The sequence below is a fragment of the Lichenostomus cassidix genome, chromosome 7 (assembly GCF_008360975.1).
Source record: "Lichenostomus cassidix isolate B80296 chromosome 7, HeHo_3.0, whole genome shotgun sequence".
NCBI classification, from domain to species: Eukaryota; Metazoa; Chordata; class Aves; order Passeriformes; family Meliphagidae; genus Lichenostomus; species Lichenostomus cassidix.
This window is the reverse complement of record NC_139488.1, coordinates 7,551,505-7,575,917: the sequence shown is the minus strand read 5'-3', so window position 1 is coordinate 7,575,917 and position 24,413 is coordinate 7,551,505. Positions and strand designations below refer to the sequence as shown.

General features: G+C 43.7%; 1 protein-coding gene across 2 annotated transcripts; it reads left to right on the top strand.

Annotated features, from left to right (window-relative positions):
• Nucleotides 1-9,181: 9,181 nt before the first annotated feature.
• On the top strand, nucleotides 9,182-22,840 carry NEMP2 (nuclear envelope integral membrane protein 2). Of its 2 annotated transcripts, none has more exons than XM_085066006.1 (9): nucleotides 9,182-9,420; nucleotides 11,739-11,854; nucleotides 13,344-13,572; nucleotides 13,745-13,817; nucleotides 14,810-14,903; nucleotides 15,596-15,710; nucleotides 16,315-16,540; nucleotides 18,742-18,918; nucleotides 20,944-22,840. In XM_085066006.1, exons 1-9 carry the CDS (start codon nucleotides 9,312-9,314, stop codon nucleotides 21,167-21,169), a joined length of 1,365 nt encoding a protein of 454 aa, XP_084922132.1. In that variant the 5' UTR covers nucleotides 9,182-9,311; the 3' UTR covers nucleotides 21,170-22,840. The 2 variants fall into 2 exon arrangements, with proteins under 2 accessions (XP_084922132.1, XP_084922134.1); XM_085066008.1 differs by lacking the exon at nucleotides 9,182-9,420 and adding an exon at nucleotides 10,147-10,620.
• Nucleotides 22,841-24,413: the final 1,573 nt, after the last annotated feature.

The window sequence follows — 24,413 nt, the reverse complement described above, 5'->3', positions numbered from 1 at the left end:
CCTGAGGCTCATGACTTTGTAGTCAAGCCTGCCTTGAGAGGACAGATAGCCAAACCAAGACTCTTTAGGCCCAGCTCACTCATATCCCATCCACGGTGGCACTGCGTTGCCCTCTGCCTAGCCATGGCATCACCCTCTCTCTGCCATTTAGGGCCTTCAGGATCTCTATTTGCCTCTAATAAAACAAAGTTCCTACAGATCCATGTCCAATGCCCCACATGATACCAGTCTGATGTTCTGCTCCAACACACTGAAACATACAGCTGAAAACCACAGGGGAGGAATTATTTCAGCCTGGAACTGAAGAATTTCTTTCCTGCAAATGACAGAAGTGAACAACAGAGGAATGCTGCCTTTGGACTGGACAAAGCATGGTGTTTTGCAGCATCAGGGAACAAGAGACCCTGACTGAAGAACATCTGCTTCTGAGGAATATCAAACAATCCACAGCGAGGTTTCCACTGGCTACCTGTTAGTCAGGCTGGAAATGGAAATTCTACTAAATCAGCAACAGCACAGTATCTGTAAAACCATTGTTTTGCTTCAAAACTATTTGAAACTCATCAGTATTTCTCAGGAGGGAGCAAATGAGTGCTCAGAACAAGAGCAGCAGCAGCTGGTATGGTTCCCCACTGAAAGCTGGTCCCAGCTGCAGCACAGCAGTGGAAACCCAGAGCACTGTGGAACATCTGGGCACTCAGCCCCATGGCTGGGCATCCTCACCACACATTAGCCACGTAGGTAAGGCTTCAAAGCTCAACAGCTAATTAATCCTTGCAATAAAGGGAGTCAATGTACCCAGATGTGTTCCACCCTTCTGCTGGAGGGGGCTGAGGAACACACTAGCCATTGTTCCCTGCACTCTCCCTGTTCCTGTTTCCCCCAGTTTTTAAGGTCTATGCACACGATGGGTAACCCCTCCACAACCTTCCCATTTTTCTTCTTCAAAGGGTTGAAGATTCCATTTTCACTGGATGTGGCAATGATCTGTCTCAGGGCTGTGGTGCTATGACTCACAGCAAAAGAAACTAATATAGCACCTGGCTTGGATGCACAGCTTGGAAGCAAAACCAGCAACAGGGAACATTTGCAGAGCAATATATGCCTATGGAACATTGGCCAACCATTTTGAGCACTGCAAGTTTTGGTCACTTGGAGATGTTTTAAAAGTTTCTTGATTCTCAGCAAGTGGCAGCACTCTGGCATTCTCTGAAATTAACATTCTCCTAAAGGCATCCTGTGGCCATGCAAGGTCAGCTTAGAAAACATGGGTGTTTTGGGCTGGAAGATGTTGCTGATGACAGGCAGTGTGGATGGGAAGGGCAGGAGCAGAGCTGTGCCACAGGCAGTGGCCACCTGCCTGTGGAGTAGGATGTTTCTCCCCTGGCCTGATGCCAGCAGGCACTGCTTTTTCCCCTCTGTCTTTGAACACAACCATGGATATTTTTATCCCTGTCCTTCCTACATGTGGGTACCTGGAAAAGCCAGCCCTACAAGGATTACAGAGACTTAGATAACAACAAATTAAGAAACGGACAAGTGTTAGCTGCGTGATTCCAGCCTGCTGAGCTTTTTTGGGCATACAAGCAGCTGAAGCCACACCTGCCTGGCTCAGACATCATCTGAATGTTTGCAGAGCTGCTGGACACCTTGAGCAATAATGACGAGGCTCAAGGGCTTTATGAGTATTTCCAGGTGTGTCTAAGTTGTTTCTGACCTCCTCAGACTGCAGCCTGTTTGGCTTATGGAGCTGGCAGGATCCCCTGGTGTGTTTGGTACTGTAAGTTCTTTGAAGCAGGGAACGGTGTTTGCAAGCTCACCAGTTCTGTGGCGTGTCTCCATGCCGAGGAAGCTTGCTTGGAGCTGGGAAATGCCAAAGGTCCAAGTCAGCTGGCAAATAACACCTGCCTAGGGATGCTTTCCTTTGGAAATAGAGTTCTGGGAACAGACTTGAGGTTTAATGATACAGAAGGAAAGCTCAGGTTTCCAGACTATGCTGCTTTTGAAATTAACAGCTTAAAGAAGAGGATTTTTCCAAGAATGAAACAAAATATCCAAGCCAGAAGCTCAGTCTCCAGTTAACTTTAACCTTTTGACATAAAAATGGACAAACAGACATAGAAAACATCCCTTTGCATTCATATCCATATTATAGAACTGGAAAGGCCAGAAGAACTGTGCAATTAAAAAAAGCTGGCAGTGCATAGAAAAGGAGTTTTGACTTTCAGCCTGGAGTCACTCTTGTTCCTCCATCTCTCATGCGTTTTCAGCATTATATGCATACACAGTCCAGCATCCTAACCCTGAGCCAGGCTCCTCCAGGCAACTGTGCCTCAGAGAAGCCTGGTACTGATGCCACAACTTTTAGCAGATTTCTAACAACACTGAATGTGGCTCCACATCTGGAGGAAATCAGAGTATGATATGAGGGTGGTCACGAGTAGACAGTAGGAACCACAGGGTCCAGCCCAGCACCAGAAGGTGGTCTCAGCCCACGAGTCACTGAGATAAACTGGATAGGAGATAAACCAGGCTGTCTCCTTGCTCAGCAGACATGTCCTTCCCCAGTTTCAAACAGCCGTGAAGAAGTTACAACTTTCCCTAATGCCTTGCCCTGCTAATGGCATAAACTGAGCTCTCCTGCTCTTTCACACTCTGGAGACATGCCCTGCAGTCAGGAGAAGCAGGATTTTCACACAGGCTCAGCACCAGAAGAATCCCACTGACTCCAACAGAATCAGAGCAGCAGGACACAGAGAGAGTGAGGTGCAAAGCTGTAAAGCCCCTGGACAAGTCCTACTGCAAGGGCATTTGGCAAGTACCTTTGTTGCATTTGGCACCAGATCAGAAAACTAAACCCTGCAAGTACTTTGAAGAGAATGTCTCTCTCCTCACCTTGCCACACTAATTCTTCAAGTTATCCTTTCTTATCCTGTCAGAATAGATGCCAAAGCTGGAAACACTCACTTTGTGAAGAAGATTGAGCAGGGAAATGCTTGTTTTCTCCTTCAACTTTCTTGAAGATTCTCTGGCCACTGTCAGAGGGAGGAGCCCAGGCTTGTTCAACCTTTCCTCTGAGTCAGCATAGCAAGTCTTTACCTTCACTTGCTGGCTGGCATGAAAGGAGAAAAAAGGCATTTGTACTCTGCTGCAGTCACCATCATGAAATCCTGTTGTTGTCAGCAAGAGCTAATACGGATGTCAGGAGAGGCTGAAATGACTCCATCAGGGATCGTTGTAAAGGTCTATTTGGGGCACATCCTGCATTCCTCAAGTACCTGCAGGAATGGCTGTGACTAGCAGGGGCAAAATGACTGTACATCCTATCCTGGCTCTCCCTACCTAGATGTCCATGCATGCACCAAGTATCACTTGCTTATTGGCATTTTACAAAAATATAGCCCTTTAACCAAATTACCTTGTTTTAGAGAAAGACACTGGAAAGCTGCCTGTGAGTAATGTACAATGTAAATCTATTAGTCAGGCAAAGCCACTGGCATATCTCTACCTAATCATTCCATAGCAGTTATTTCTTAGTCTCTCCCATGTTTATATTTAAACAGCAGCAGTCCAAAAATTCTGAGCTGGTGAGGGAAAAAAAAAAGTCATTAAGCAGCCTGTTCAGAAGTGCACAGAAGATGTATAATGACAGAAGACTGTGTCTGAAAACAGGAAAAGATGGAATTTAAAGGGCCAGGCCTGCTGGGAAGGGAGGGGATGCATGCCAAGCTGGTGTGCTCTGCTGGCAACAGGAATTGCGCACCAGTGGATTCCATGTGGCTGCAGGTGTACAGTGGTGCATCCGTAAGGAACAGCAAGCTGTGAAAAAAAACCATCAACAGCCCTGACCAGACAGGCTTTGAGAGAGCAAGGAGATATTTTAGGTAGTTTGGAAGTGCCTGGTCATGGAGGTGCCAGTGGCCACCTGCCTGAGCTGGACCTGGCAGAGCACACACATTGCAGAAAATAGGAAGCAGCAAGACACTAAAAAACTTAATGGGTCAAACAGCAGTGGAGAGCCACAGGTTGCCTTTGTGTTGTACCCAAGAGCTGGAAAACATCATCAGAATCTTCTTAATACAAAACAGCCTCCCTTGATCTAAAAGAGCTTGACAGGCTCCTTTGACAATACAGAGATTAATCCTGAGGGTAGTTGAGCACACGGGGGCTAAAATTTAATTTCAAGAAATGTTGGAAAGAGAGTAATTTTTTCACATTTGTTTAACACTGCTAGTAATTCATTCTTCCAAGAGTGCTTCATCAAATCCCAGGACAATTACTAAAGGCTACGTATAAATGTGGAAAAAAGAAACAGTAGTCAGCATCAAGATAAATTGGAAGGCACAAGCCAGACAGACATGCACTTATTCATTAATAAAATATTGCTCCCCTGGCTTCCTTACAAAACCATACCACCTTCTGTAGTTTCTCATGGCAAACACAGGGGGCTGACTTCTTCTGTTAGTTCTTTTCCCCTCCCAGGCTCCAAAGGTTTGTTTTTAAACGAAATCCAGAATGATGTTTTGAAGCTCCCGACAGTGGGCAAGCCCTCTTCCTCTACAGGAGGGATGCAGCAATAAAACTGGTCCTGCCTGTCTGTATGTGGTGAGGACTGCTCAGCTGCAGTGAAGCCCTGGGCACATGTCTGGACTATCAGTCAGGATGTCAACATCAGCAGTAGGATCACCAATCTACTTACCACAAGCCCTCTGGGATCAAAAGGAAACAATGGATTTAGGTAACTACTAAGTTAAGCCACATATCAACCAATGGCCCAAGAGCCAAAAGTGCTAATTTCTGAGTCAGCACATACAACTGCATGATCTTTTCTGGCCTCTCCATCCACCAGCCTAGTTTACTCCCAACGTTACTTTCCAATGTCCTTCCCCACCACACTGGCGTAGACAGACTCACAGCAACACCCCATCCGCCCATCCCACATCCAGCAAAGCCTCCCATAGGGAATATATTCTATTCTGGGGTTCTACTGGTAAGAAATGACCAACCCTAAGTGTGTTTTCTCTTGGGACCTTTCCCCATGGATAAATCCATGTAAGGTATTAGTGCCTGCACAGCACAGCTGCTCTTAGGCTGCATCAAAGCTCCTTTACAGAGGTAACAAGATCCCTCATGCTTGCAAGCAGGGGTTCAGAGGCTCTTGAAGAATGAAGCCTCTAACATATTAGTCAGAGCAAATTTAACATAATAAATAAGACCTCATGGTCAAAAAACCCCAACTGCTTCTCTATGGCAGATTCAAAGTAAAGAAGGAATCCAGTCAGATTTGTATCACTGCTTCCTTGCTCTATAAATAGCTGCAACTGCCATTCTAAAAATAAACCAGATAAATATTTAAGGCCCACTGCTACTTAACCTACTGTTGTGCTTACATACTGCTTACTGTTGTGTAAACCAGGAAAAATATCAATGATATCCATAAATTTACACCAGAATGCTTTGCTGAAGTCAGAGGGAAGGACTGTGTTCCCAGCAATTATGGACAAGTCCTCCTGTGAACACTTCACCATCAGTTTTCCAGCCATGGGAAAAGGAGTGTAGGGGAAAATGCCAAGAAAGCTGCTAAAGTCCTTTTGCCTAATCCATCAGATGGATAAATGCTTTAAAGGGTACCTCTGTCCTATTTAATTTTTAGGCTTAGCCTGAACAAGGCCTGCAAAAGCTACCTGCTCCCTAGAGCAGTTTAGTACTCTGCTGGAATTTTTCTATCTAGCTCGGTATCTATACTTGTCAAATAAAACAGTGATTACCATAAAAGTACTGTAAAAATAAGCAGCTATACTTTTCTTTTGTAGATAATTTGTCTCCCCCAAAATAACTCAGTATTTTGCCCATGAAATACTTCAGACTAATGCACTTCTAGAAAAAACAGTTTGAGATGAACAAAATAGTCTCAAATGGCTCTTCTGTCTAATTTTAACTCAAAGACACCATTTTACATCAAATAAAAAGACAGCATAATGTACCTGATAATAAATCGCATTATTTGTGAGGCCATTTACAGAACACAAATTATTTGTATTACTGGAATAAATATTCAACAGAATTCACCAAAATATGTGAAACTATTTAAAGGAAAACACAGTAGTTCTCCATCCTGAACACACCAAGGGGAAAAAACCAAACCAACCGAAGAAAACCAAAACCAACCCAAACTGTGCTTGAGCACGCATAGGTATTGTGTTATTCTGATTACATGGGAAAACTCAAGACACAAAGGCTGCCTGTTTTGCTATTTTCCCTTGCTTTTCCAGGAAACCAAATATTAAGTACCTGGCTTACAAACCTCCAGCAGTTGATCCCACTTCCTTTGACGTTCACCTCCTACGAATGACACAATCCAACACCCACATACCAGCTCTAAGAAATCAAGTATGCTGTTGCTTCAACAAACCCCCATGCACTTGGGGCCAGCCAAAGAAAGATAAAACACCTTGGAACCCTGCAAACAAATTATGCCCACTGCTGACGTAAGCAGGGGGAAGGGAGGGCAAAGGGGAAAAAAGAAAAATTAAATAAACCAGAGGAAGCATCCTTAGTCATCCAAAGCATGTGTCAAGATTTTAACAGCACACCTGGAAATTTAAAGCCTCTATTAGCTCCAGCTAGAAGGTAAAATGTTAGCAGACTGCAAGTGGGCAATGAGCATCACCTTGTGGGGTGGGAATGGGACTCCAGTGCCTTCTCCTCAGCCTGGCCTTGCAGGGAAGAGGAGCTACCTCAGTACGACAGCCCAAGGCAGGCAGGGCTTTGGGGGCACAGAGGAGCTTCCTCCCCAACTGTGCCTTGCACAGCTGTAGCCTATTCCTGCTGCACAGACCAAGTAAATCAGCAGCAGTTAGCACCTGGGGTCTTCATGGAAAAACAAGGATTCAGCAGCACCAAGAAGATTTGGTATCCTATCTAAGACTACAGTCAGCTTTTAGCAGCTAGATGAGGGCATTGTGGATGATGTTGTGTGTTTCAGGGGTCAGAATGTATGGGGTGGCACAACGCAGGGCTCCAAAAGCCTGAGAGGAAATCACATGCTGGGGATATGGCTCTGCACTGCTCCCCTGCCTCCTTCCCACTTACTAGAGTGGCAATTTGTCATGCATAGAGCTTGAGAGCTCTCCATGTTGCATTCCAGGAATGTCACCCATTGCTGGTACCACCAGCATCGCTGCCTGCCACAGCCACGTCTTCTCCTGAGTGCTCCCTGGCAAAAGGTGTTCTCACTCAACTCTCCACAGCTGAGAAAACCTGGGAAGGGCAGAGCTTCCATGAGCTGACCTGCACCTATATATGACCTCCCCCTTCTCCCCCATTTTGAATTATATTTGTAAGCAAAGAGGTAAAAATGCTGCCTTTAAGCTCAGAACCCAAGCTTTGGCCTAAGCACTGCCACCATTTAGGAAATCAGACACACAAACAGGAAGCAAGGAAAATGCTGCACAATTACTAAGAGCCACCCTGAAAGGAGGGCTGTTACCAAAACCACTGTCTATTTTACTGAGAATTTCTTACTGCAGTAGAACACTGCCTAACAGCTGCTATATACTGCTTGAGCGAGTATATTCTCCTCGGAAATCAAGCAAAGGTTCCTAATAGTTTTTGACAGAGTGTGGTCCCCTAAAGCTACATTTTCTGTCTGATTCATGCTGACTAACTGTAACCCTACGACAGTTATTGAAAGTTAATTAGCAGTGAAGTGCTAAGAGCTCTAAAAATGAAAATACAAGCGAGAACTGAATGCAGAGTGTCTCCCTTCCCACAAAAAAATACTGTCAAGAAGGTTAACATAACCAAAAAAATATTGCAAGTTGAAAATGTGAGAGGGATTCCTCTAATAACTTGGCTATGATGGTCCCTTGTTGTGTAGACACACACCCGAGAGGTAACATATTTCTAAGGGTTTATCACAGAACCAGGGAACAAACCCCAGCACTTCTTTCTTCATTAAATTTGCTAGAGGAACTGCCTGGAAAGTTACACAGAGACAACACCCAAGTTACATAAAGACAAAGATATAAATCAATTCCTGCTTCCTTTGGGGACCCAAGTTTGTCAGATGTTGCACACGCTATCAAATCCCAACTATTTTTGCCCTTATCCTTCACTTCCTCAGTATTTGCAAGGAAAAATCCACAGTTAGATGCGAGCCCAGCCAGCACGGAGCAGGCGTAGGAGGTGAGGCGAGGAGAGCCACAGCCCTGCACCACCCACTGCCTGCAGATGTAAGCGCCGAGACAAGGTGCGAGGCAGTGGGCAGCACCCTTCAGGTGTTAAAAAACCCCATCCTGGCACCCCCAGCAGTTGGATACAGCCCTAAACAATCAAAATTAAAATGAAAAGCAACTTTCACGTGGAGAAGTGGCATTGTTTTAAGAACAAGGAAGAACGCATCGAAGCAAAGCAAGTAGGTTGGAAAAGCCAAATGTAGGGCTCAGTGTAAAAATAGACAACAGTGATGCAAGAATGCCTTGGTGAAATTGTGTTTATCGATTTTCATAGAATAGGGAGAAAAGCTCCAGCCCTTTCCACCCCTGACTGCTGACTGTGACTCACAAATGATCTAAAATGACTGCGATGAGCAAGCGGGGACTGAGCTGAGTTGGACCTTGCTCGTGTCTTCACAGGCTGACAGGGGAACCGTGTCCTGCTCCAGGCTCTCCTTGTGGCTGCCGAGGAAACACAGAATAGCTGTGGATGTTCACCTCCATCAAAGCATCTAGCTTTCGTTCAGGCAAGAGCTCTGGGTAGACAGCGGGTCTGATCAATGTATGCTTCAGTGTCTGGCTCAGCTGGCTTGTGAGGTCACCCTGGTGACCTGATTTGGCCCTTCCCTCGGGATGGGAACTGGGTGAACAAGGACGATAGCCACTGTCTCCCGTTCAGCCGGGTCCCTGCCTTGGTTGAGGCCCGCCAGTGTCACAAGCTGCCCACGTTCGGTTTGCAACCACTTGACACCTTTACTGGGCACCCAACGCTCTCGGTCTGACGGATCACAACCCAAGGACGCGCTCTGGCAGAGCTGTAACGTTCGATGGCTTTGCTCCTTTCCGAGAGCACCCTCTGAACCCCACGGCAGGCCAAGAGCAGCCGCACTTAGGCCGGTGTGCCACACTCCACACGGGCCCCTCCGGCCCCGCTCCCGCTCGAGTGTGGGGATGCCGCGGGTGGAGCCCGAGCCCCAGCCCCAGCCCGGTGGCGGCCCTGCGGGGGGAGCGAGCAGCCGGGCCCGTGGGGCCGCACCGCCCCTTCCCCGCCCTTCGCCGGCCGCGAGGGGGGAGGCTACAGCCGGCGGCGGCCGCATGGGTCCGGCGCGGCCGCCCCGCCGCCCGGGGCCGGGGCTGCTCCTGCTGCTCGTCCGGCTGGCGCTGCCCGGGACGGCCGCGGGCAGCGGGGAGGCGCCGCCAGCAGGTACTGCCCGTCCCCTCCCGCCCCCGGGGCAGGGCGGGTGCTCCCAGGCCGGGGGCTTGCCCAGCCCCATCCCTTGTGGAGCGGGGGACGCGCTCCGCTCCCGCTGTCCCTGAGCCGTGGCTCCCGCTGCCGCCCAACATGGCGCTGCCCGGCGGACGGGCCGGGGCCGCCTCGCCTCGCCTCGCCTCACCCCGCCGGCAGCTGCAGCGGAGCCAGGGCAGCCGCGGCCGAGGCGCTTTGCCATATCCCCCCGCTGTCCCAGCGCAGTTCGGTTCCCACAGGACGGCCCCGCGCCGTCCCCGGCAGGGCAAGGGCGCAGGGAGCCGGCCCGGGAGAGCCCGCACGGACAAAGGGCCGCGGGCACAGAGGGCGGGCGCTGCCCAATGCCGCCTCAGCGGCGGGCCGGGAACTGCCTCTGACCGTGCGGCTCCCTCTGGCTTTCCCAGGAGCTCGGGTCAGGGCAATCGGGTGCAGGAGAGATCTTTTATTAACATATTTGAGGGCAGGCAAACCCCTAAGGGCTCTGCTCAGCTGTAGTAACAACACGGAACTCGAGAACCGGCTTCCTTCTTGCACTGACGTTCTCCAGTCTTGGACATCCGCCGGATTCCGCAGCAGACCCTGATGGCTCATAATTTCAAATTTCTTCACTTGCAGTCTCAGAATTTGAGAGTTACTCTACCTGTGTATCCTTGCAGGAGCTAAAACCCCCACCACCTGTTACCTGTTCAGATGCATCTCTTCTTTTGGAACATCACGGTTTCACTCTGTGGAGCTGAGGCAACATTTCAAGTAGATGATTGTTTCTTAAAAAGAAAAATATCTAAAAACTATAGGTAGCAAGAAAATATTTGCTAGCCTTGCATGTGGATGACATTGCCTGTGACAGGGATGGATGTATAGTTTATCCATAGTGGCAGGAAATCCGAAGATGCCCTTCAGGGAAGGTGTGGGCACTCATTTTGGCTCTGCTAGCAGGGCATTGCCATTTCCTGTTACTGGTTATCTCGGTTTTTGTCCTGGGTAGTGCTCAGCCTCACCTCCTTGCTGCGTCAGTGGGCAGCACTTCAGTGACAAATAATCCTTTTGCAGCATCATCCCATGACTTTACTGAAAGTGCCTGCCTAAAGGTACAGCCAGCCTTTGTCTGAGTGGTTGTGCCCCCTCCCACTGGATTTGCCATGGATGAAAATTAATCAGGTAGTTAATTTTTCCACAAGAAAAATGCCCAAATTGTAAGGTTAAACCAATTTAGCAGACTCATGTGTGGACAATAATTCTGTAATGCTATAACAAACTTAAGTAAGAGCATCCACACAGGTATTTTTCACTGGCTTAATTAACTTGGTTAAAATATAATTTAGCCTAATTTCAGCTTCCTTATAGAGACACAGCAGGTTTTTACCTGCAAACAGCATCTCCTTGTGTGGATGGAGATTTTGCACATACCCATTTTGCTGCTCTGAGTGCATGACAGTGTGTTAGCAGTTATTACTGAGCTTGGCTTAGACCTACATTTTCTATTCAGTAAGTCAGATGAGTCCCTCTGTTCAGATGTGTAATTATTTCCTTTATTCTTCTCTTTAATTATGTTCTTGAAACACTGTGGTAATGCACTGTAGGGTATATTTCACACATGTATATAGATCAGAATGTATATTACTCAAACTTCGCTCTATTAATCTTTTAGGTCCATTTCTGCTCAAAAATGCAGTCTTAATTCTGCATCGTTTCAGGAGGATTAGAGCAATTCACATCCCTAATTCAATGATTTATGGTGAGCTTCAGTGCAGTTCCTTATTACATGCCATGGCTGGACTGTGACAGGAGAAGAAATGTTCTAAAAAGGAGAGTTGTGTTATTTAACATTAGAAACATTTCTGAGTACTATGACTTTTGTGCTCAGCAGCCATGTCATGTGCTAAATGACTATGTTAATATGTAAGTCTGTTTACCTGCTCAGACTCCCACAGTTGCATTCACCAGTGGCAAAGGGAACTGTGGTGGAGTTACACCCACTCGTGCCAGCAGTGAATTTGGCCCAGGGGCCTTATTCCAGTGCCATCAAAACACTGATGCTGAAGCCAAGCTTTTCTGGATTACATTTTTTTAAAAATACCACCCTGGTTATTTTTTTTTTCAAAGGTGTTGCAGTTTACTTTGGAGCCTAAATGACTTGATTAGAAGTCCAGTGGGAATTTTCATCTGAATCATATTGAACATGTTTCTCTCAGCATTTACAACAATGAAATGGACTAAAATTAGACATTTGTATTTGATACGTGCTTAATATGAATTTTTTGCCCCTCTCCTCCCAGGTAGAAACTGCAGCTTATTGCAGGAAATGGATGTCATCCAGAAGCAGGATGAAAACTGTTACTGCTATGTGCAAAACAGAACCATTCACTTACAGTACCTTTGGTCAACTCTCCAGGTAGGAGGCTGTTTTGGGGACCAGGGAGTAGATACACTTCATGTGAACTTTCCCCAGCAAAGCATATGGCCAATTGGAGATGCTGCTCTGATCTTGCTAAGTAATTATTAGTTTGAGTGGTGTATAGTTGGGACAATAATAAAAATGCAGCATTGTGAGCCTGTGGCTGGGATGCAGTGAGGTTTGGTCTCTATTGTAAGGATGTCAGCCAGGCTTAGAGTATGATGTTGCCACAAAAACATTAACTTAGGATTGTGTTATCTTCTTGCACACCTTTTCTATTGATGGACCACTGTTAACCTCTGCAACAAGTGCCTTTATAAAACCGGAAAGTTTTATAAATGCAGTTCTGGGGCTCTCTGCATGTGGTGTAGGAACCAAAGGCTCATTGGATAGTGACTAATGAACAAACAGCAGCAGTAGTGTGTTTCTGTTTTCCTGAGTAACAGAGGGTCATCTTACAAGAAACACATTTAGAGATTAGTTTGAAACAAATAAAAATCTTTTCAAGAGTGGAAGTAGTAACAGCTAAATAGAACAAGCTAACCATCTCCATAGTTCCTATTCTTGCCTGGGAAGTGTGTCTCCAGACAGAGGAAAGAAAGTTTCATTTTGCCTCTGCTGGAGGACTTTTCTTTCAGATATAAGAAAGTGGAACATTTCTTTGTGTGTTCTGAGGACTGTTTTCCTCAGGAACACGTTGTAGATGTTTTTGTGAATGGTAGGAGGTGGTAAAACCCTCCATCAGTCACACAGACTTTTCTGGAGTCAGTGTTTAAAAGCAGGAAGTTCAGAATTTTCCCACAACAAATTGCTTGCTGACGCATTGTCTCCTCTCCCAATATAAACCTGGTTTATTACCTGTTGCATCACTTTTTTGTAGATGGGTCTTTGTTGTCTAATGGGCCCTGATCAAGAGCTTACAATACAGTCTCTAGAAAATCATCCCAACTTAGAAGATGGACAAGATCTTTTACCAGTTTGGTGGGGAACTACCAAAAAATCCAAAATACCCAACAGGAATGTGCTTCTGTTTAAATTTCCAGCTATGCTGTCTTTCATTTTCCTTATCCCTCTTGTGCCTCCAACATGAAGATTGCATTTTAAAGAAAAGCAAGTCCAATTTGTTATGGTTCAGGAGGGAAAGGAGGAAGGGTATGAACATCCATAAAAGAAATGGTGGCCAGTCAAATACTGCTGGTTTTGTTAGAAATTTGTGGGCAAGTGTCACAATAAAACCAAACTCACTGTGCTTTGGATTGACTGAGGCCCGTCCATTGAGCGTTGCTGCCAGTGAGTTCTCTGAATTAACTTGTAAGGCAATTAATTGTAAACAGTTAATCTTTGCATAATATAAATAACCAATTCTGAACAATTAAGATTGATTTTCATTACCACATGCATGGCTTATATGTGATACGGTTCAGAAAAACAAAAACCCACACTGATTGTGAGCTGCTGCTCTGTGTATTCTGTTCTTTGTTTCTAGATAAAAGTTAACAGCAGAGAAAAGTTTAGGTTTGAGCCTGTTTCTGAACAAAACAACTGTCGGAATTCAGAAACTGTATTTGAGTTTGCTGCATGTGCTGTTCAAATCCTCTGGAAGCCAGAGACATGTACAGAAACTTTTCTCAGCATCAAACAATATGGAGAGGATGTTTGTTTCAAAATACAGCCCTTCAAAATTGAACCATACACTGTGAGGGTGAAACGAGAAAGTAAGTACCAAATCTTTGAGTTGAGATTACAGATAGCTTGGTATTGCCAGTGCTACTGAATTTGCTATCTCTTCTGTAACAACCTTGGGCTTTTCTGTTGATATTTTATATAATCAGAATTTCAGATTGAATTAGTCTAAAGTCCATTTCTATTTCTTTCCCCCCTTTTTAGTGCTAGATGGAAAGCTCTTGTTTTTGTTTGTAGCTGGAATTTTTCTGTTCCATTTTGCAAACAGCCTGAGCAGGTGAGTACTGGCTGCTTTTGACCTTCTTTCCCAAAGCCTGTGCATCTTTGGTCTGTTTGCTAAGCTGAAGAGGCAGTTCTTTGGGAAAGTGAAATGAGGAACTGGACATATATTTAAAACTTCCTCATACCACTTGTGTTTGGACAGACTGTGACATACCTTGGAGTGCCTAGCTCTGTTTATCAATTATCTGTGTTAGGCTTTTTGTATCCAAGCTTCCTGCACTGGGAGACACCAAGACTATCCTCAGTGAGAAAGTGTGTGGATTCAGAAAGACCCTCTTTTCCTTTCCTACACCACTGAGGATAGCTGAATGCTAAATAACACTGATTATCAGTGATGCCTTCCTCGGGGGGGAAGTATTTAGGATGTAGTCATCTGGGGCCTCTTCTGCCTCCGCCTTTGTGCCAACCTTTCTTCTGATGCACGTTTTGCATAGCACTTAAGGGAGGATACTCAGTTGTTATAGCAAAATATGTGGCCCACAACTTCAAAGCAAAGTGAGTCACAAAATAATTGTCAGGAGGCACCTCTAAAACAAGCAGAGCAGCAATAGGTTTTATAGCATTAACTCTGAATTAGTAAGTTGGACTTTATAAATGCATGTGCTTAGGAAAAACTTTGTGGGTTTGTGGAGGGTTTTCTGCATTTTAAATTAAAACTTCTTTTGCAGTACAGAACCGTATTGGTTATTTAATTTTCTTCTGTGTACTAGACACTAGAAGGTCAATGCAATCAGAAATAGCATAAACTTTAAGAAATCCCAGCAGTCTCCTAACATGTAACAACTCTAGTGACCTTAAGTATCTGTTGGGAATTTTTCCTTACAAGGATTTAATACCTGAACTGGGTCTGTTAACCATATAACTACAACTCTAACTTACAGCTGAGTTAAGTTCTTATTGAAGATCACTGCTGTTTTTACAAATGTTGGCATCTTAACCAATTAGAAATTGTACTTCTCACCATATTCTCTCTTGTTCTCTTTACAGGAGTGCCAAGTTCTTTTACCTTTCTGGAGTAATACTGGGTGTTCTTGCTCTGCTAGTCTTTGTCCTGTTGACACTTAAAAAGTTTATTTCAAGGGTAAATCTGCATTTATAAAACAAAATAACAGTAATCATCACAATATAAGAAGTGATAGTACAGAGCCAGATTCTGACCTTGTTCTGGTTTTGTGGCCAGGTAACTGCACTGAAATGACTGCAGGATTGCTTACATCAAGTAAATATAGTTAGATCAGAGTCAAGTTCTGTTTAGCTTCCTCCTGAGTTTAACCTGAACAGGAGATTAGTGATGTACAAGAAGAGTTCATTCTGAAATATAAATTATGTTCATTGAACCGGAGCTAAGCTTACCTTTGCATCTGTGAATCAATCTAAATAAAAATATAGTGGCAACTGGGACAGATTCTCTTCTATTCACCAATGACAATTCATTGTAAGGCAGTTGTGAACTTTTCCTTTACGAAGCCTGTGCATTCCTATAATATTGCAGAGGTATGTTAATTGGGAACACTGCAGTAGGGTTATACTGTGACACTGGGACATGATACACAAATACAGAGATGCAGTTGCTCTGCTTGGAATTTATGCTGTTTTGTTGAGCATGCAGAGGATTGTGCAGTGGAAGTCTCAGTGCAGATCATAAACCCTGTAGGTGTAAAGAATTTTACATCTGCTTTTGCCTGTGAGTTCCTTTGCAAACAATAGTTCTGATTCTGACTTAAAAATTTTTTATGAAGTTTTTTTACGTTCTTTTTTTTTTTTAATTTCTAGCACAGTACCTTCTGGATCTTAATGAGTGGCTCCTGGATGGCCTCTCTCTATTTTATTTACTGCTTCAAAGAGAATATGCAGTGGTTGTGGTCTGAACACAGAAATTACCTATTGGGTAAGAAAATTGTCAAGAAATGTACCGCAGATTTTGGTGTAATTTACTGGTCAGATGAATACCTGCCCATAAAAAAAGAAAATCGAGTGACTCATTTATGAAGTTTTTCTCCATCTATTTTGTCCTGAGCCATAGATGTTAAAACATTTTAAAAGTTCCTAATCCAGTCAAATGAGAGAGGACTAGTTCTAAGAGCAGCTTTTGCCTCTATTATTTGTTCATTAATTTGCTATTACATATTTTCTCCATAAGAGCAAAAGGGCAGCTCCTCTGGTTTGCACTTTGCTGGATGTGGGAAATGGATGCACACATTGCTAAGGGGATGTAGCTGCAGGGGATGACAAACCTATTGATCTGGCACCTGCCTCGACATGGCCACATGAGCAGAATTCACGTGCAGCCCACAGCATTGGCTAAAAGCTGCTCAGAGATAACCTTGTGAACTCTTGGCACACTTTGGAAATACGAAGCACATAAAACATCTGTAAGACAACACAAGAGTCAGCAGGCTACACTTCACAGCAGCTGCAAGCTTTGTGAAGCAAAGTAAAGTTTATAGGGGTAGTATGCATCTTTTTCTCCATGTTCTTTTCTGTTCCTACAGGGTATTTTCTGGCTGTTGGGATTACCAGCTTTGCCATTTGCTATCAGCATGGGCCGCTGACCACTGAGCTCAGCATAACCTTGTTCACGTGGACTCTCCAATTAACAGCCTTTGTCCTGATCTACTGTGGTGTCACCATCCCTCAAGTTGCATATGCAGTCATAGCAGTCAGCCTCTGCTCCAAAGGCCTGTGTTACCCCCTGGGTGCTGCTTGTCACATTGCCAGGTCTGTGTGTATTTGTGAATGTCCAAGTCCTGGGAGTACCAGGAAATACTGGAAGCTGATAATGAAAAAACCCCATATACTTCAGTAATGATTTAGGAATTTCTACTAGTTCATACTTTTGATAAATGTGAAACTGCAGTAGGAAAGGTTTAAGGTCCTGAGACACAGGAATTATTTTCTATTTGGTAGTTTGAGACATGAGTTTTGTTCTAGGGATAATGGAGTAATGTGACTGTGCTTTTAAGGACAAATGTAACATCTAGTCCACAGCATATGGTAACCAGAACATTTCTGTTTGATTGATTAGACTGCAGTGATAACTGCCTTGGTTTGACAAGTAGTGAGAGAAGCTGCAGGGAACTCATATGGAATCTTACAGGATAAAACAGTGTACCATTACCAAGGAAGCAGCTGTTCAAAAGTGACAATCCTTGGAGGTTGGACAGCGTAGAGTTCAGAGACTAAAATCACATGTCCACAAAAATAGTATTCTCCACTGATTTTAATTTTCCAAGGTTGTTATCTCCCTTTGATTCATGGAAGCAATCTATTGGAACTGTGGAGATATTCCTCTGTATTCCTAGAGGCCCATTTACATTGTGGCATTTGGAATAGGAACTGCTTGCAGTAGGTAGACCTTAACTTGTTAATTATTTTCAATAGCAGTACAGGAACAACGTGTTTGCTCATCCTTGAATTTGAAACATGTTTTAGCACAAGTGCAGCACTCAAATGATTCTAAAAAGCTCTGCCAACTTACATCTGTTTTTTACCTTCAGTGATGGATGGCATCCAGGTTCAGAGTCTTTAGTACAGACTGTTCCATAGCTGTGGACTCTGCTGAACCACAGAGAATTAACAAGAGGCAAAGGATAGAACTGGCAAACCAAAATAATAAAAACCAAATAGTTTGTCCTTTTTTTTACACATTATTTAGTTTCGAAGAACATACTGCTTTGTTCTTGTCTTCTCTTTTTACATGCTGAAATGTGGATTGAGTTGAAGCTTTTTTATTTTAGGTAGAATTTATCATTTGTTGTAGACGAATTTTTGCCTGCAGCTGATGAGCACCAGCTGTTTCAAAAGCAGCATGTAAGAACAACACTTGTTGTAAGCAGGTTCAGAACACTCTGGAATCAGTATGATGTGGCCACAAGTTCACAGAACACACTTGTTTTACTCTGAAACACTGCAGTTTATTCTTCATGTGGTTCTTGTTTTGTTTTCATTAACTGATCCTTCTATAAAGAAATACAGCTCTACAGATCTCTCTTAGGAGAATGATAAGGACTTTTTTCTTTTTGTTTCAAAATTCTTAAGTCACAGCACCAAACTGTGAGGACATAATGCCAGGTACACAATTCAGAGCAGCAAATATATCAAAACAACTTAGAATCTTGGGGTATTTCTTGTTAAGAAAAGTGGATGTCACTGAGCACTTCCTTCACCATTTGATGAGAACAATGGCTACAGTTCTCAGCTTTAAAGGGATATAAGGAGGAAAGTTGAATGCTGCTGTTGGAGCAGGTGTTTTTATACAGAGCTGAAAGTTTTATGGGCATCCAGCCCTTGCTTATCTTAACTCATCACAACATTTAAATTGAAAGCAGTCGACAGAAGGGAACGGAACATGACACACTTTCTAATTTATATCTAATTATATTATATATTGCTGTGCAGCAGCTAAAAAACCATCAGATTGTAAACATTTTGGCCTCAGACTACTCAGTTTTGTAATTTAGAGCATGATTTAAGAGAAGCAATCTAGTAAACAACATGAACAACTCACAACAGGCTTAGAGCATTGCTTATCTTCGAAGTAACATATGCAAGACTGGGTTTTGATTCAGCCCATGTCTCTGCAGACACATTTTGCATTTTGCACCTAAAAATGGCTGAGCAAGCAGCCATCTATTTAATTCTGTGAGATTTGAGTCCATGCATACACAATAAGGACCTGATCTAAAGCTCATTTGAAACTCATTAAATAGCATGTGAAATTCTACAGCTTCAGTTAAGACCTAGGGTAAACAGTCTAGCAAACACTACATACCTTGTCCTCAAATGTAAGAATGTAGCTTGTTCTCTTAAAAGGATAGAGGTGATTAATACATGTTCATAGCAGGTATAGACAAAAAAGGCAGATAATAGTTATGTGCCAGGAGACTTTAGAAATACTGATTATTTTCATTTCATTCTAGAAAAATGAAGTATCACTTTAAATCAAAAAAATTGGTGTTTAAATACCTGACTGAAGAGGAGTATCGAGAACAAGCTGAGAGTGAAACTATCAGAGCTCTGGAGGAGCTGCGCTCGTTCTGCAGGAGCTCTGACTTCCCATCATGGATAGCTGTATCCAAACTCCGGGCTCCTCACAGGTAAGGAAACCTGGCTCCTCTAAAACAGGAAACATTGCACAGACATTGTCACCCAGCAGACCTAAATGCTGCTTTAGGCACAGTTCAGGTATGTTTGTCTTGCATATCACGTTCAAGACCACAGCCTTTCCAAGGATATTACTCACTGGTGGCATTAAACCCATTTGTTCCTCCCTGACCATAAATTACTCTTGGGAGTTTGCAGACATTCACAGCTAATTCATGGTCATAGAACTTAAAGGCTTCTTGTAGTGCCTCTGTAAGCTCTTGCAGTGACCCTGGTGGCTCTCTAACCAGTGGAATTGCCCTCCTTCAGGTTTTAGAGCAGTGCACCTTTTTTATGGTACAAAACTGGGGCAGGCTGAAGATACCTGCCCAAATATTACCTATATTAAGCTCTCCCAACTGCAAACCTGCACAGTCAAGGAATCATACTATTGAAATGTCACTATCTAAGGCTAAGAATACAGAGAAAGAAATCAATACCTGCACCTAGCAAGTAGAACAGGTAGAAGAGCTGTGTCATGTATAGTTTAGGAGATAAACTTAAGACAAATACAGGTCAGGAAGAGTCGAGCAAGCAAAGCCAGAAAACCCTGCAGAACATAAAATTAATCATAATAGTGTATTCCCATCAAAACAAAAGTTTGAAGATACCAGAAGCAGAGTTTCATATATTAGCCAGCCACAAAGACTTAGTCCTTGCCACAGAACCAAATGTCACAATTTTAAAGGAACCCCAGTCAGCTTGGAATTTCATCAATAACAAGTTAAACCCAGTTCCAGAACCTTCATCTTCCTTGGATTGGCACACAGACAGCCTCTCTGCCAGGTTTTATAGATTTACTGTTAAACAGTCTTACTTTCTAAGCTGCTTGCCTTCTTTAGCATGATGGAAAAGATAAAAAACCGAAAGCTTACTGCAGTATTGTACAGCTAAATACCACCAAATGTACAAAACAAGTCAGACACACGTATTTTCGAGCCATCATTTCATTAATAGAGTTGTTATAAATTGGTCACCAACTGAGAATATGGAAATAAAAAGGAGAACCAGCAGAAATCAGACTTGGAGAACCCATCCCAGTTCCCATTAAGCATCAGACAGTGGCTCATCCCAAGGCAAGCCTGTTCCCCATTTAGACTAACAGAGCTTCCAAGAACAGCGAGGTGACGACATTCATCTCACAGAAACGTTAAGTCTAAAATGTAAATTATTGATCAGTTTACCAGAACTCCAGAATGTAGCTGCATTTCCTTTTTCATACATTTCTCTGATGCTGTCGACACTTACCCAGGTGTCAGAACTGCCGTCTGTTCCCCCACACTTGCCAGAAACCTCCAGCTCCATTCTCTCTCTTCAATGGAGTTGCCCACTGAAAGTAAAATCTGTGGCGAATTGCAGTGTAGAGACATTGCTAAGTTCATGCTTTGTTCTGCCACACTTCCAGTTCAGCATTTACTTGGAGCAGAATTCCCAGTCTGCAGCTCCAGGTTCACCAGAACTAGGAATTCTTTGGCAAGACTTGAGCTCAGCTTGCCCACAGTGTGCACACAGCACCAGCGGCAAGGTGGCTGCACAGCAATGTAGGAAGGCAGAATTCTTGCCATTTTTTCCTTTCATTAGCAATATCAACTTACCTGAATTCTTACAGCCCTTGTCTCAAATATGCTACAGCTTTATTTTTAGAAGCTGAAGTACCAACTACCCCACTGTACAAATGCTTACTCTGGGTTACCCCAGAAGTACTGACAATGAAAATGAAGTTAGATCATCTTGCTTAGTCTCAAGACCTTGCAGATGGTCTCCAGTAGCGCAAAAGTTAGTTCTACAGAAAATACTGGAAAGATCAGCCAGGAAAATCAATCTTTGGGGTTGTTGCCATCCGTTATTGGAACTTCCCGTCATCTGCACTGCCTGTGGGCATGTCCTTCCAACACTTCTGCTTAAATACCAATACCCCTAGCATTTACACTATTTCTTAATTTCTCAGCTGATCACTTCTCCCTTTAAAAATTTGGCAGGTTTGCAGCTTTTGTTCTGGGATCTCCCCACGTCTCACCTGCAGAAACAAAGGCTCATGATGAGCAGTATGGCATTGGGAGCTCCTTCCTAGAAGAGCAGCTGTTTGAGACAGGGGCACAGTCTGGGCAAGATGAGCCAGCCAATTCCATCCATGGAGAAGATGAGGAGCATGAAGATGAAATGGATACACAAATTCCATTTCCGTATGCTACTGAGCTGCTCTGAGCTTTCAGAAATAACAACAGCAGCAAAAAACAAACGGAAAACACACTTGTCCTAGAAAGGGAGGATACAGAATGAGAACTCACACTTGGCCTTTCCTTGTGGTTGCTGGTGGACAAAGAAGGATTTTTGAAAAAACTGTTTCCTATATCACCGATGTTACCCGATTAGAGCAACAGAAGGAAACCATAGGGGCTGTTCAAGTGAAGAGGAATCTCATGCTATTGGTATTTTCACTGGGCAAACAAACATTGTGTATTTCCAAGGCAAGTACTGGAGGCAGCCTGTCCCACCAGGATGCCTTGTTTTACCAAGGATACTACTACCTCTAGAAAACAGAGAATCTGTTTTGGCCCTTTCCCTTGTCAAGTCCTCTGTGCTGAGCACTAGAGGGAGGAAAAGCCATTTTTAATAATCTCCTTTTACTAAGTACCCTATGTGTCAACACTTCTGAGAATGCTGTTAAGAGTGCCGATAAACTGTGTTCATTATTTGTCAGACTTTTCATAGAGAGTTAATGCAGCTGAATGAGGTTGGTTTCCTCTTCTGGCTGGGCTTGCTGTCTGTTAGCTTCATTCCTGCCTCTCCCATTAGTTTTAAGCTCCCCTTACCCCTCCCAACACTGCCTGACTTTTCACCCTCTGCCCATATTATTCTGTTCTTGATCTCTGCTGTACATGTACTGCATTTTGTTCTTTCCATGTCTTTGTTTATTTACATACTTTCTTCCCTCTTGTGCAGATCCTTCTGCTAACCCTCCGCTTCTCCACCTCTGATAATGCAGGTGATTTAGGAGATTTTCCATCTCCAAACATTTTTGCTATTGCCTTCAGTTTCAGTGTCAGCTGACCTCAGGCAGGTGCTGCTTGTCCCTTCCAGGCCTCTCAAGAGCCCAGAAAAGACCACAAAGGCTGAGGCTGTTTTACCTGCTTGGAGAAACTGCTATCAGCAGGGCCAGAGTGCTGCTGTGACCCTGGAACTGGGAATGCAGATAACCCACAAAGAGCTCCACTGGCCTCAGAGTACTCACTCAGTAAGAAGCAGAAAGTCATTCCTGGCAAAACAAGGAGGGAGGATACCTGGCTTTTACCTTCACTTCCTCAGCCATCTGTGGACTTCACACAGGAGATATATGGGGAGGAAAAACAGAATAAGGAGAGAAATTTAGGCAGTCATGTGTTACATATATTATGTATTACACAGTCCTAGGCGAGGGAGTAGAGCAGGAACCCTCAGTTCATCCACCTGCAGATGTAATTTCCTTCTTTTGTTCTTTAGACTATCCCTCCCCTATATTCTTCTGTCCTCACTTTGCTGGGTTTTTTTACTGTTTTACGAACTGCAGAAAACAGAAGACCACTAATTCTGTCACCATCTGATCTTACAAACCCACCAGGACCTGTCAGCGATGGAGAGCAGTTAGTGCTCCAGAAGGAGGGCATGTCAGCCTGGGATCCATCTTTAAAAGGGGTATCAGTTCTTTGTAACAGGCCTAGTGGTGCAGCATGACTTCAGCAGTTCAGGTGCTATCCTGGATTCTCCTTGTCCACTGCTGCACTGGGGACAAAACCCGTTACCTCTAACGGTGCTAAGAAGTGCAGCCATACCACAATCCAAGAGCTCCTCTGTGTAACAAAGGACTCAGAGTTGGTGCTTGAAAGCCTTAAAGCCTTACTTAGGTGGTCCTTTCTCCTTTAAATTGCTTCAGCTTTGCTTCATTTTAAAAGGAACACTTTCATTTTACAGTAAAGAGACACCACCCTTTTGTGCCATAAAATCATAAGTACCTATGCAGAATATATAGCATGTTTAGCAAAGTCCTGTCAAGCAGGTGATCCAAAATACACTCACTGTTAAGTCCACAACTTTCAAAAACAGAGCAAGAGATCTGTCTAGGAAGGCTTCTAGCAGCAAGACTCACCCCTAAGAGGTCTGCTGCTCCCAAATCCACAGCTAAATTGCCAGCCGCACTCTGGAAATCAACTTGGCTTGGGGGCCTCTGGCACTAGCAACAAGGAGTCGTGAAAACAGGAAAGCTTCATTATCTTTGATGGTTTGGGAGAAAGGTGGAAACTCCCCCCTGAACAATTATCATAGACCAAATTAGAGTTATTTGATCTTTGCCTGTGTCACCATCATGAAAATGGAGTACTTAAAATTATTATAGATGAGGCAAAGGATACTCAGATGCTGTAAGGTTTTTTACGTTTTAAAGTACACAGGTTTTTCTTCAGTGTACTTCATAGTTAGCCAAAAACTCCCATCCAAGCAATCTGAAGGGTGAGAGTCAGAGTTGTCTGAGCTTAAACACACAGTTTTTCTGGATGTCCTCTTTTTAGTGAGGTAGTGATGATTATCCCTCCATAGTATGGAGGTATGTAAGCACATATATGTAGTATGTAAGTACATAATATGTATTTACATACAATAGCCCAGATTGTACATTAAGGTAGTATTTTACCTAAGCAATATGTTAAATGGAAAAGCCCCCCCCAGTTTAGGTAATTACATGTTTTAGAAGAATACCAATACCAGATGCACCTACTTCAACAAGGAAAAATACTTAAAAGAAACAAAAAGTAAAAATTAAAAATCAACGCACATTGTATATTGTTGTGAGGTCCATCATTTGGCAGAGATTGGTAAATCTATCCAGAGTAGAGCAGGAAACTACTAAAGGTATGCAAGACAGAACAGCAGCAGCGTGAGAAAGATGATGGCTGCTTTAGTGGGTAGCTAATAGTAACCTTAAAAATCCTCCCAAGCCTGTTCCAACACTGGAAGGGTTTCATAAACAAAACTCACCAAAACCAGCTGCTGTCACTGAAGCCCTGTCCAGTTGCACACTGCTCCTGTGACATGTGGAGATGACACAGCCTTACTGAAACACAATTGTTAAGTACTGTCCACTGTTCAGCCAGAAAATCTGGGAGCAGAATCTAGACATTAATCCATTGCCCTAGCTGTTACAAAAGCCCTTCTCCCTTAACAAAGGATGCTACATTTTCCTCTGTTCCACAGTGTTTACAGTGATGTCCTGCAGTCTTCCATATCGACCAGTTTACAACGCACATTGCTTTGTGTCCCTTACATTCTCTGCACTCCACAGAAGGGAATTGGTGCCTACAGTCAGATTTTATTATTAAATACTGTTTTAACACAGTGCAACAGTAGTTCCCAGGCTCTTAGTTCAGCATCTTCAAGTGACTTTAGTAAAAGGTCATTATCACTGAATTATTTTCACTTC